The sequence below is a fragment of the Rhipicephalus microplus genome, chromosome 2, assembly GCF_043290135.1.
Source record: "Rhipicephalus microplus isolate Deutch F79 chromosome 2, USDA_Rmic, whole genome shotgun sequence".
Classification (NCBI taxonomy): domain Eukaryota; kingdom Metazoa; phylum Arthropoda; class Arachnida; order Ixodida; family Ixodidae; genus Rhipicephalus; species Rhipicephalus microplus.
In genome coordinates, this window is record NC_134701.1 from 248,688,125 (window position 1) to 248,700,731 (window position 12,607).

Consider the following 12,607-nt stretch of genomic DNA (forward strand, 5'->3'; position numbering starts at 1 on the left):
ACTGGACAGATCTATCGATAAAGCCGCATCTAAAAGCCGCAGAGTGCGTCCAAAAGCTAACACATAGTTTTGTCTAAACGAATGAGTCATACCTATCTATCATGAATGTGCGTCATTGCAGAAACCCCACTTCTATAGTTCATTCTGCCCATAAACTCAAATATAGAAAAGGATAAATGCGCCAAACACGGCAATATTTCTCGTCGCATGGGGTCATAATGTTTTTCTGCACTCTATTTAGACGTGCGGCCTAACAGACCAGCACCAACACGCTGCATCTGAGCGCCATGGTATGCAGATAGCGCAGCTTCGGGTCACATTAGGCTAAAACGTTTGAATTCATTTGCTCCTTTTTTGTTTTCGTGCAAAAGGTCTTCCCCCAGAGAACGTAGCAAATGCAACCACTCGGGCCGGCCGACCGGGAACGACACTCACAACCAAGGAGGTTGTACTACCCCTCCCAGCTCGCAGCAGTTCCTCCTCGCCCGCCAGGGGAATACCCAGGTCCGCTGCGCCAGACAATCCGGTTTTCGCTCGGGGCGCTCCACAAACATACGCACGCACTCGCTAAAGTCGGCGGAAAGACGTTTATATAAAAGAGTTTGCAGTCCCGCGAAGGCGCCCCACTCAAACAGAAACTGCCGCCGAGTGCGCTCGTTGTGGAAGTGTCGCGCAAACGCAAGCGGCATCAGCATGCGGTTCAGCCGGAGGCAGGGATTCGGGACGGTGCTCCTTCTGCTGTGTGTCTTCGCGACCCTCGCCAGGGCGGCTGTGTTCGTGCAACCTGTAGACGTGAAAAACAGTGAGTGCGTGCATGCTTGCGATCAATGCTCGTGCAAGACGCTGCTTGCTGCGGAGTCATTAAAGTAAAGAAACCAGACGAGTGTTTCTGGCTTGAAGAGCGATCGATGGGACGGACACTCGCGTTTGCTGCGGCTTTCAACTAACGAAACGTCAGGAAGTAGGCGAAGGTGTAATCTCCCCTAGCCCCCTTTTGTAAAACGAAAAGTTGAGATAAGAAATGAACAATGCGCCTTAAATTCTGCACATCATTCATTGAAGGAACTTTCTTACAAACACTTGAATGATATTTTACCTCATTATGTACAGATTGTCCACCGACAAAGATGATGTTTCCGGAATAAAAATAAAGCTGCATATTCATATTCAGAACTCTTAGGCTAATGGAAAAAAAACATTCTGAGCACCTTGCAGATATGAGCACGTAGGAAATATTCTACGTTGTGTTAGCATTCCTTTTTTTTTGCCATTTGGCCTATTAAGGTGTAAGTCCAGTTGCTAGAATAATTCAGATGGTTATTTTTATAGTGTAAGCAAATAAACAGTGTTCAATCTACGAAATAATTCAAAGGTTTAGCGTTAAGTGTAGCCACCACCCCCCCCCCCCACCCCAGGGGACATTAGATTATTCCTTCACAGGTGGTTAGTTTTCACGTATATTCAAATAACGTTTTCCTTGCAGACAAATAAGGAAGCAAAGGGTTATTAATAACTTCCCAGGTTTCATCCGGTCAAATACTTACGCTTCGCTCGAAGAAGCTAACCTAAACTAAAGAACTAAACACTCCGGTAAACCTAATTTCTGCAGAAATTGGGCTAAGGTTATGCTGGAGTGAGGCATCTATCTGACTATGCTCGGTGGTTGTGCGTACATGTCGTTCGTATTCAAACTCCACGCTGAACACTCCATGCCTTGCTTCTATCAAGAGACGGTAGTTTCACTAATCTGTGATGGTACGTGATCACTTGGATCTACACGCGCGGCGCAATGCCAGAATCGCAACACTTTGCAAGGTGAAACCCTCAAATGAAAACAGAGAGCAAGACCACTTCTCACCCACCATGCAGAATGCATTTACTCGCGCATTTTCCTTCCCCTCTAATGCACGCGCTTTCGTTGATCTGTGAACGACTTCAATGGCGCGCACGTGCTAACATATCTATCTCAGTGGATCAGAGGTTACGGTGCACGGTTTCTGACCCGAAGGTCGCAGGTTCGATGAAGATGAAACAGTAGAAGCCCGTGTACTGTGCAATGACACTGCACTAAAAATAACGTCAGGTGGTCAAATTTTCCGGAGCCCTCCAATACGATGTTCGTCTAATTATATCGTGGTTTTTTGGGCATCAAACCCCAGATAGCATAGTGGTGTCAGATCTATTATTTTTGTTGCCCTTTTGATCAATAAATGTAATGACAGTTCGACCAAGACGTGCCAAAACACATTAAACGGTATACCAAGAACGGAGAGAGACGATGGTTCCGTCATTCACTTAGTTGTGTGTACGTCCGTTGACGACGGTGTTCCATATTTACTTTGCAAAGGAGCTCAACCCCTTTAGTCCTATCATCCTTATAGAAAGGTTGTCGTACAGATGTTCAAACATTAGAATGAGTGGTCGAAAAAGGTGCCACAGAAGAACTTGCTGCTAACCTACTTGGTCACTCATGTTGATAAAAATATCGAAGCGTGACTCCTCACACGCACACTCGCAAACGTTGACAACACTCGCAGTTTTGCAAAGCCCCACAACAGTTTCGAATATTTGCGCTTGTGTGTATGCTTGCATGTGAGTTTGTAGAACAGTGATTCATTATTTTATCGAGGAAAGAAAATACCTCGAGCACTTTTTTTAGCATGCGGCTGAAGTGATCGAAGGGGTCTCATATTTATAGATAGAGTGCATGCACGTGGTTCTACCTTAGATTGAACTATATAACGGAATCGAAAGAACACCCAGAACGATTCCACAGCACAAACCAGTTACAAGACCACACGTTAAAGTCTCGCAAGTGCGTGTGCCCCTGAACACGTTTTCACGCCAAACGTCATACCCTTAACACGAGTTATCAATATAAGCAGCGTCTCATCGGTTGAGATCTACGATTTTATACGCTAATCGCTTCGTGGACCCGCTTGGGCGCTGCGACCGCCTATTCTGCTATCAAGACGCGTGCCATAAATTGAAGTTGCTGCGCTTAGATTGGAGTCCACTCATAGTGTTTTGCGACGAACTGCGCAGCTCAAAGAAAGCGCAAGGACGGATAATTAATTCAGTTCAACGTGCTCTTGACTCAATGTGGGAATATTCCTTCGGCGCATTTGGCAACAAGTGTGATTTTTCACAGCTATATCTAGCCTCTTAAAACTACGCAGCATGTCTGCGTAGCCCTTTCCCTCTGCCGCAGCTTTTTTTCTCGTTTTATTAACAGCCCCGTGGATAAGCTCTCTCACATTATTCTCCCTCTTCATATTCCTCTTCGCTCGAACGAGTGAAAGTGACCGCCAGAAAACAACCAAAAAAGCGAAGGCTTTCAGCAAGCGCATCGGGAGAGCGCATGGCTGAGAGTTGAGAAACTTTCCGCCGGCCGCAACAGGCGTTGTCTGTAGCATTAAACGAAACCGAACCTTGTATGCAAATTCTTCCCATGAAAACCTGTATGTTATCGTCAAATCTCGTTGTTTTTGCCAGCACAGCCTTAAATCGTCAAGCCGGTGGATGCGTTCGTATGCAACAGAAAAGCAAAAGGACGAGACAAAACGAAAATGGTCATCTTAAGCTTGTGCGTGCCCTGCAAACGTGAGCGAAGCTCTCAAACTGCGTAGAATAAACGGTGTCCCTTTGAGACGTGCGTGCAGACCAACTTTCTGATGCATTGCCCTACAAAACAAAAAAATGGCCAAGCACACTTTCATGGTTTTGCTAATTTTGTTCGTTCTACGGGAAGATCGAGGAGTATGCACGTGGTATAACCCGGCTGTTTATCTTGTGCGAAAGACTACCGCGCATATCCAACACTGCACTCGCCATGCTTTTCGCAGAAGCTCCACAAAATGTACTTTTCGGGATAGCAAACGTGATCAGAACGCCAAGAACGCTTTTTTTTTTTCGTAGCATCATCTGTGCAGAATAGCGACAGAGGCATCTGAAAACACGTACCTTCAACGCTAATAAACGAAAGAGAAACCACAGTACTAGAGCCCATCCATACTTAAGATCACCGCCAATACCAGCAAAAGTCATGTCCTCCCTGACAACATCCGCACACAGTGGGTAAAAACGGCGTTAGGCCTGTGATGGGATACAACTAAATCCCTTTTCTGATTTTTTCCGAGTATGCTTCTTCACTTGTCATTTTAGTTGGTCGCACACGTATCTGAGCCGAATATAGTGACCAAGTATGGTGCGAAACGCTTCAGCATCCTTGGGGAATAACATAGATAAGTTGAAGCGCAAAGAGAGCTGCATAGTCTGTCATAGAAGCACAGTACTCAAATATAAACACAAGCAAATAGTTTAGACGAGCTTGTCAACTTGAGGTAAGAATACTACTGAGCATTCGCACTTGAAAACTTTTTTTTCTTTCCGCTGACTGCTCTGAGAAAAAGAAAACCACAAACGTGTTCCCTTAGTGCATTCATTACAGTCGAGCTTTTCAAAACAAGGTAATGGAAGGTTCTCAGTAAAGTCGGTGCTTGGGGTGTCTTTACAAAAGCGCATCACGGACGACTGACTTAAGGCTTGAAAGACAAGAAAAGAAACAAAGACCAGTTCCATTACAATGGCACATACACAAGGAGTTTCACAAGCAGCAGGCACTTCACGGAGCGAAAATTTCAACGGCCTCGTCACCAAGGCCAACGTTCTTCACGACCTCTCCTCCACTAGCTAGAGAGTCATCAAAATGAGCACAGCCGAAACGTCCAAAGGCTGCGAGGGTCGGCCAACACGAGGGCATTTGGGACCACGATCGGATGCTTTCAGTGAATTGCACGTGCAAGTCGGCAAGCGCGAACGCTGGCGCGTCCAGACGTTCCAGTGAAGGCCCTGCTGTCAATTTCCGACGAAGCAATAAAAGGCGCATAATCGAAGGTTGCGCCCTCGTGCGTAGGCAGCCGTGATGAATGACAGGTGTGTGTAATGTGTAGCAAAAAAAGACATGTACACGGAAGGCAGAAGCTCTATAGTGGAGTTTACGGACAGCAATTCGACAACGTAAATGGCACCTGTCTCGGTGGTCGTGCCAACGTAACTCATCGCATGTCTTTTGTGACAGTCGTGTTGAGATATAGGATTCGTAAAATAATGCGTGTGGTGGTAACACTTCAACACTGGGGTGGTGGCACCACCTGATTCGCTGACCACCATGATTTGTGTCACAAATAGAATTGGACGTTTCTGTCATATTTAAATCGTATTCGCAATTTATGATTGCACGAGTTTCATTTACGAGTGTTAGAAAGAACTTACACAGAACTGCATGCTGAAAAACTTGATTCGCTAAATGCTTAGATTGATACTCGATAAGCATCGATATGCCGAAAAACAGGGGTATTTTAAGATATGAAGTTATGTTGTTGCTATTCAATACCGTCAAGTCACTGATCTAGGACCATTGGGGACAGGCTGAATCTGTAAGTCCCGGTGAGGCATATTTATTGCAAGTTGTGTGAGCTCACCTGGACGTCTCCCCTGTCAAATCCGAAACAAACGTATAGTAATAAAGGAGCAGTAATAATTATATGGAAGAACATGATTTTCAAGAATACAGTGTCCACATAATTGCAACCTACAGAAGTCACCCAACAAGCTCAACCACCCGAACAAGTGAGAGAAAGAGAAAGAAGTGAGGTAACAAAATGCGTGCTATCTGACAAAAATATTGTCTATATATTATCGAAGCAAGACCCGTACCTCTGCATAAATTCGCTGTCTTTGATCATCGATCATCTAGTTCTTGCTATAAACACGCTAGCGTAAACAAGCTTATTCGGCAAGGCTAACCTCGTCAGAACCGTCCGCCAATACCGTTCTCAGGGCTAGCGCAAGGACAAAAAGATTTACCGACAGAGTTGTCATCGGCAGTCGACGATACGCGTATGCGTTACTCCGGGAGTTCATATATGGTTCTCGAAGGCCAAGGTGCCGTGAAAAAAAAAAGAAGAAAACGGGGCTGCTTCGCGCAATGACAGCTCAGACAGGTGCCTAGGCATCTGTTTCAACGTCTCACAAGGTCGCGCACATCAGCGGGGACCCCCTGTGGTTTTTTTTGCATGTGGAAGACACGTATACACCGATTCTGAGAAACACTTCAGGTCAGGGGTTATGCGTCGGCGCCGTTAATGCACATATATCTGCGCAGATCCGGTGCGCGGCTTTATACCCGCGCAAGAAAACGAACACTAGCAAAGTCTAAAGTAAATTTGCGAAGTGGACAGGGACACTGCGAACGCAGCATAGTGGGGCGCGCACGCATACCGTATCGCCTACGCGCACGACTATACGGACATAAGCAGAGACAGCAAAAAATGAGACAAAGAATAAAAAAAATTAAAGCAGTCAAAAGAAAGAAACGCAGACTAATGCACCCAGTTGTCTGCGGAGGCCGTGTCGTATTCTTGAAAAAAACCGCGCGCAAGAAAGAGACTTCGGCCAAGGACGAGGTTCGCGTGTCGACTGATATTTCCCGTCTTTCTCTAAGCCATACTGAGAAAAAAGATACGTAATAAGAAAAGGAGGCAATTAGACGTTACCGTGTCCACCTACCTTATACCAACTTTAGCCTCGCGCAAGGCACACGCAAATGAGAAACAATGGGAAGCTTAGTTCCTGGGAATTCCCGCAACACGAGATTGCGGTAATGGACGGAATAAAATATTCGCTATTGCACCGTGACTGTCGTCACAATGGGGCAAATATCTCGTTACAGCCCAAGATAAACTAAAAAACACTATCTCTCTCTTTTTTCTCTTTGTTTTTTTTGTGTGGAAAACAAACAGTATGCGCGGCAGTCAGCTATCTAGGCCTTTCAAGCTATAGAAGTCTTTTATCCCTCTGCTCAGACCATGTTAGTTGCCTGCCATAATATGGGGTTATCGGGTATGTCGCATAGTTTCAAGAGCTTCCTTTTGAATGTGCGTTTTATTTTCTATATTTGACACTTAACAGGAGGAGAAATAAACTTTATTGAATGACCTATACAGCACAGGTGAGCCCGCCTAACTACTCCCACGTTAGAACCGGGAGGTTAAACTTCCTTGCCTTATCATGAGCCTACTGGACAGCTAAGAGTTGCTGCTTGTGGTCTTGCGACTTGATTATGCATGCTTGAAAACGTTTCATTAGTAACGCCGGAGCCAAGTAACCTACACTATCAGAAAATTTTATGATGTACAGTTATCTGCCCTGCATGCTTTACACAGTAGTGATGTCTTGAATGTTATGTCATTAATTGTAGTGTGCAGGTGAGTAATGTGGTTCACTGCAAGTCAGTTTGCAACCTTACAATATAACTAACAGCTTACATTATTGGTGTTCTGACAAACTAAAACACCCATGGCATGGGTGTTTTGCTTTGGCAAAACAACCTTTCTCTAAGGTGTTAGTTATAAACACGCAAAGCACCCTATAGACAGAAAAATGATTTACGGTATTCCCAGCTTATTTGAGCAATATCTAACGGTGCCCCATCAATCCAAATAAGTTAGCCTACAGCGCTGCCCGCGTACTCATTAACCAGGGTGTTCTTAGAAATGGTGCGAACTCTGCTAGATTTGACAATACCCACCGAGATATACTTGCATGAAAGAACAGTTGACAAGCATGCAGTGACAGTTGTTGAAAGGTTCACGACAGTCTAATCGAATAGCAGATATGGACATGTATGACGCACATTGACGACTTATGAACCCATCCCACACTGCACAGGCTTCCAGCCACTGCACCGTTTTAAAATAGGAATATGGTGGCACTAATCGAAAACGAGAAGCTCGTTTCAAGCTCTAGCTGCTGTTAAACAGTGATGGATGTTCATCGAGGAAAATAGATAACAAAGCTGACGTTTTCCTTCAGCTAAAACGTAAACTAGTACTTAGGGTAACAGTGGAAAGAACGGGATGAAGAAAGAATAAAAGCCCGACACGAGTGTTTGTGTCATGTGTTCATTCTTTCTCTTCCCCGTTTTTCGCTTTGTTCTCCTCAGTATCATGTACGAAGTGGCCCTTCAAGACACCCTTCTGCAAACTAGTAATCTTGTAAATAATCTTGGGATTGCACTTGGCAATCAATTAGTTTACGTCGTCAGTTCTCTGGGTTGTGTGGTACTTGCGTATAATTTCCCGTTACAGCGCGCAAGACGGTATCCACATAGGAAGTAACAGGGTTAGCTTAGACATATTTATCACCATGTCCTCTTTTGTCTGAAGGGGCTACATGAACTCTGTATAATAATACTTTAAAACTTGACCTATTTTCTAGGGCAGCTCCTTCTAGCATCGCCACACACTATAGCCTTCCCAAAGCGCTATAGTCACGTCTCAATAAATGAAGATGGGTGCCTGTTGCTCTCTATCATTTTTTCTCGAGTACTACATCAATTCAGAGAGTCCCTACGAAAATAGCGATAAGCGTTGACATATTTACCACTTCTTTTTTTTACATTTGCAGGCACTGCACGGCTTCTTGGTAGTCTCTAAAACCCTAGCCTTAATTTGCATGGCAGCTTCTTAGAGTTAAGGCGTATGCTGAACTTCGCAGTAACACTGGTTGCTGCTTGAAAAACTCATGTCAGTACCAAGTCTCTGAAATGTTATGATTATTTTGTTGCTACGACGTTCAAAGCTGTTAGCACAAAGCGAGTTATGTGTTTTCTTATGTTTTTATATCCTCTTAAGGTCTTATTTATATCTGTGTACTTACCTGCTGAACTTACCATTTCACTGTATTCATGGCATCTATACTTTTTAGGATGTATATTCCTACCCCTGATTTTCGTTTATTTTCTCCATGACGAAGAGATTTGACTTGATAGAAGCTTGTGGTTACCTTATGCGGGTTCAGCGGGCGTCTTCTGATTTAATTAGTGTGTTTGTTTGTCGTTTATATTTTTACGTGATATACTTCGGGTATTTTGGGACTTCTCATTTTGAATGCGAAGCATTTCTTAAAGAACTGCTGGTACTTTGAGTGTTTCTATCTACGTATCTATCTTGTCGGTCTGTTTAACCGTTTGGGTATCTCGTGATAACCTTCTTAACTTGGGGTACATACCAAAATTAGAAATTAGTAAAGAATTAAAATAGTGTTTGACGAATATTTCTGTATGGTCATGACAAATGAAAGTCCTGTCAAGTACATCATCAAACTGTTTCCTCCAGACACGTCAGGCACATACCCACATATCGTGATTCGCCGTATGAGGGCATATTGCCACGGGTATTTCTACAAAAGAACGGCGGTAAATGTACAAAGGAACGGCGAGAACAGACATTGGTGTTTTAAATGCGTGAGCGTTGAGAAAAATTGACACTGGCAGCGTTGACTTGACAAATGAAACGAATAAATATCAGGGTCCCGGCATGAATCTAACCACAGCATTCCGTGTGGCAATCGAGTATCTTACCGCAGGTCCACGCTAATTGCCGGTACGGTTTTAATATAACAAGACCACTTGCAGGCTTGGTGTTGGGGAAATGTCAATCGTGGTCGCAGTGCTGCATATCTGATTTCATGAACATTACATGTGTACTCATGTGATAGAGCCGTCACGTCGGGTTAGCGTCAGTTGTATACTTCAGCGCCAATGTCTGAAGGATGCACGTAGCACTAGCCATGGCTACCATATTCGCGAACACAAGCGCTACATAGTTTTACCGCTTCTGGTACTGTTGATATTCATGTTCCTGTTGGCATCATTACGCAACTGTAAACAGGTAGTTGCCTAAACATACGAGGCTGTTCAACATACGTATGTACGTAAAACGTTTGTATGTATCTAAGGCTTAATTTCGTAACGTTTCGCTTAATAAATAATTGCTCCGAAACCACCTTCCCTCCCCATGCTTCGCATAACGTAGATTTCCATGGTACGTGGGGTCTGGTGAGTTGTTTTTTTTTTCAAAGACAATAAAAACAACCAAGTTAAGACTCGTTTTCTTTTTCTTCTTCAGAACAATGCATCTGGAAGAAGTACGCAATTCCAGATGGAGCGCACATCAACCTCGCCAATCCTTGCATGAGCCTTACCTGTGATTCGCGGCTCAAGTATCTGCGAGGCGCATCGTAAGTTTCACAGCACAGTCTTCGTTTCTAGTATAAAGAAACGATGAAACGCAACAGTAATATGTAGGGTTCGATGTGATGAAACCATCACACGATTGTGAGACATGTCGTAGAGGGGGGATCCGGGCTCTTTGGAGGCCCTGGGCCATCACATGGTCGACAGATTGTGCTTATGTGTCCAGACTAGGCATGGTCAAGGCAGTGGCACGCTGGTTCACACAGTGAAAGTTTCTATGGTTTGTCGCTTTTTAACAAGCTCTGACCACGCACAGTACATGGACCTCTATCATTGCGAAAACGATGATACAGTGACACTGTGTTGTGCCAGGTGGTGTGAGAAAGTTTCAATATCGTTTATCGTTGAGTTAGCATAGTTTCAACATCAATAATCCACTATGTACCACTTGGTTACCGCCAAGCTTTACATTTATTTCAATGATAGTCAGACAAGTAGTTATAATTGATGGAGAAGTACATATAATTGAAATTTGACGATCATAATTTTTGTATGTGCGCCTGTTTTCATCAGTTCTCGCCAAGTGACTCTATGCGTCTCTGTGTTCCCGTCGTTGCACCATCTGCTTTGACCTGCAGCATACGCGCAATGAATACGAAGGGTGGGAGTTACAACCATCTCCCCCCCAAAATTTTGGTATTTTACATGCGTACATATAGAAGCACACCACGAAAATACACAAAAAGTAGATGAACCCACGGTCACTCTAAAAAAAATAACCGCTGAAGCACTTCGTACAAATGGCTAACCAGCGAAGCTGAAGCGTGCCGTCCCAGTGTTTATATAGCAATGGGTTCAACCTGACGTTTCACTGAAGTCTTTCACAATTAATAGTTACATGGTCATGCTTCTTAAAGAGGTTAGACATACGTTTGGCTTGGCCACAGTGTTTATTTCACATGCCGCACATTGTGCTTGGCACGATCACAGTCATGGAGGAGTGCAACGAGCAGTTAAATGCGGTTAAATGCACAGGTGGTCACAGACGTCGTTGTCGCAGCTAAAGTGTGCTGGAAAAAGCTCCCGCCAGAAGAAGGCGTTCGCCCCGGTGAACGCACTCCCGCAATCTTCACATTGGCGCTGTGCGTTGTTGCAAGGGTCGCGAGCTAACTCGGCGGCGTGGTTTGCAGGATCCACCCGCAACCGGCACTTGCATTCCGTTCGCAATTAACAGCGGCTTGGAAGGCTGCCGGATCATTTGTGCGCAGTTGCTACCGCCACTCTGCCTCGGCAGGCTTGTTCTCGTGCCCCGACTGCACCATCGGCCCAGCCAATGCGAGCACCCTCACATTTCCACTTTCGGCGCTCTTATAGAGTTGTCCGTGGCTTACCCGAGTGGAATGCCTCAGTAGAAACTAATGTGCCCGTGCACGGCACTACGGCTGCGACAAAATCGACGACGTCACTCACAACGCACCCAATGGCGAACGTGCTAGGGTGCGACGCTTAGATCGACGGAACTGATCGCACAACCAATGGAGACCACTCGTGACACCGCTGCCGAATGGTTTTTCGTTTCTCCTAGCCATGTACACTTAAGCCATATGCAGCATTTGCTGTAATATTTCTGGCCACGATTCCAACCTGCAGATACTTCTGAAGTGAAATCACATTCCGTGAGAAAGGAACGGGCCATTATGAGAGGCAATAAGCGCAATGTATAAATGGCTGTGCAATGTGTCCGCATGGGGGCTCAATTGTGTTATTTTCCACAACTTACCAATTAGTGTGCTGTTGTAAAGTGTGCTAATTAAAGCGCTATCTAAATAAGCTCTGCGTTCATGGCTTGCTCTTTATGATCTTGTTTCTGCAGATGCGGCCGCGTCTCACTGCAAGGCTATCCGAAGAACTGTACCTTGAAAAAAGGCAAGGGAATCTACCCGAAATGCTGCAAAACGCATGTCATCTGTTCGTGAGCATCAAATTCTTGCCCACATTAGAGAAAATCAAGACAACCAAACAAATGGCGTCCTACATCTCCTCCCGCTACTCTTGACAGCATCAACGAAGAAATGCAGGAGCCCGACGCCCAGTCTGCCATACCGTGCCAAACAAAGCAAAACAGTCGCGAGTGCTATGTGAAAGCTTGTATAGTGAATCTTATTTCATTTATATTTTTGCCACTTTAGTGTAGTGTTTCATTGCTGGTGAATAGCTATGACCTGTAAGACCGGTGCTTTCACAGACGAATGACTGTGATGGGTTGTATGTGAGTATAGTACGCGTAATAAAATTTAATCACCAGTTTACTCCATGTGTTAAGTTCAAGCACACAGTTTTCTAAGGAGGGGGGGGGGGGGGGGGTTTCAACGGGTGTAGACGTGAAAGAATTGAAACAAGGTCTACGTACTCGGTACACGTGTTTATGTGTACCGCCATAGAGGCTTTACATACACATGATACCACATTTGAGAAATACATATGCTCGCATTGTAGCGAAGATTATCGCTATTGTGTGGCCTTCTCTCCAACGCTATCCAGTGGGTCTGTCTCTACCAGGCATAGATC

The 12,607-nt window shown here is 44.7% G+C and overlaps 1 protein-coding gene across 1 annotated transcript; it reads left to right on the forward strand.

The window, feature by feature from the left end:
• Positions 1 to 613: 613 nt before the first annotated feature.
• On the forward strand, positions 614 to 12,348 carry LOC119170174 (uncharacterized). The gene is made up of 3 exons (XM_037421251.2): positions 614 to 802; positions 9,972 to 10,083; positions 11,913 to 12,348. The coding sequence occupies exons 1-3, from the start codon at positions 694 to 696 to the stop codon at positions 12,013 to 12,015; spliced, it is 324 nt and encodes a 107-aa protein (XP_037277148.2). The 5' UTR covers positions 614 to 693; the 3' UTR covers positions 12,016 to 12,348.
• Positions 12,349 to 12,607: the final 259 nt, after the last annotated feature.

Coding starts and splice junctions, on each gene's coding strand:
- LOC119170174 (XM_037421251.2), top strand. CDS start 694: ATGCGGTTCAGCCGGAGGCAGGGATTCGGGACGGTGCTCCTTCTGCTG. Junction 803..9,971: donor ACCTGTAGACGTGAAAAACA/GTGAGTGCGTGC, acceptor TTTCTTCTTCAG/AACAATGCATCTGGAAGAAG. Junction 10,084..11,912: donor AAGTATCTGCGAGGCGCATC/GTAAGTTTCACA, acceptor TTGTTTCTGCAG/ATGCGGCCGCGTCTCACTGC.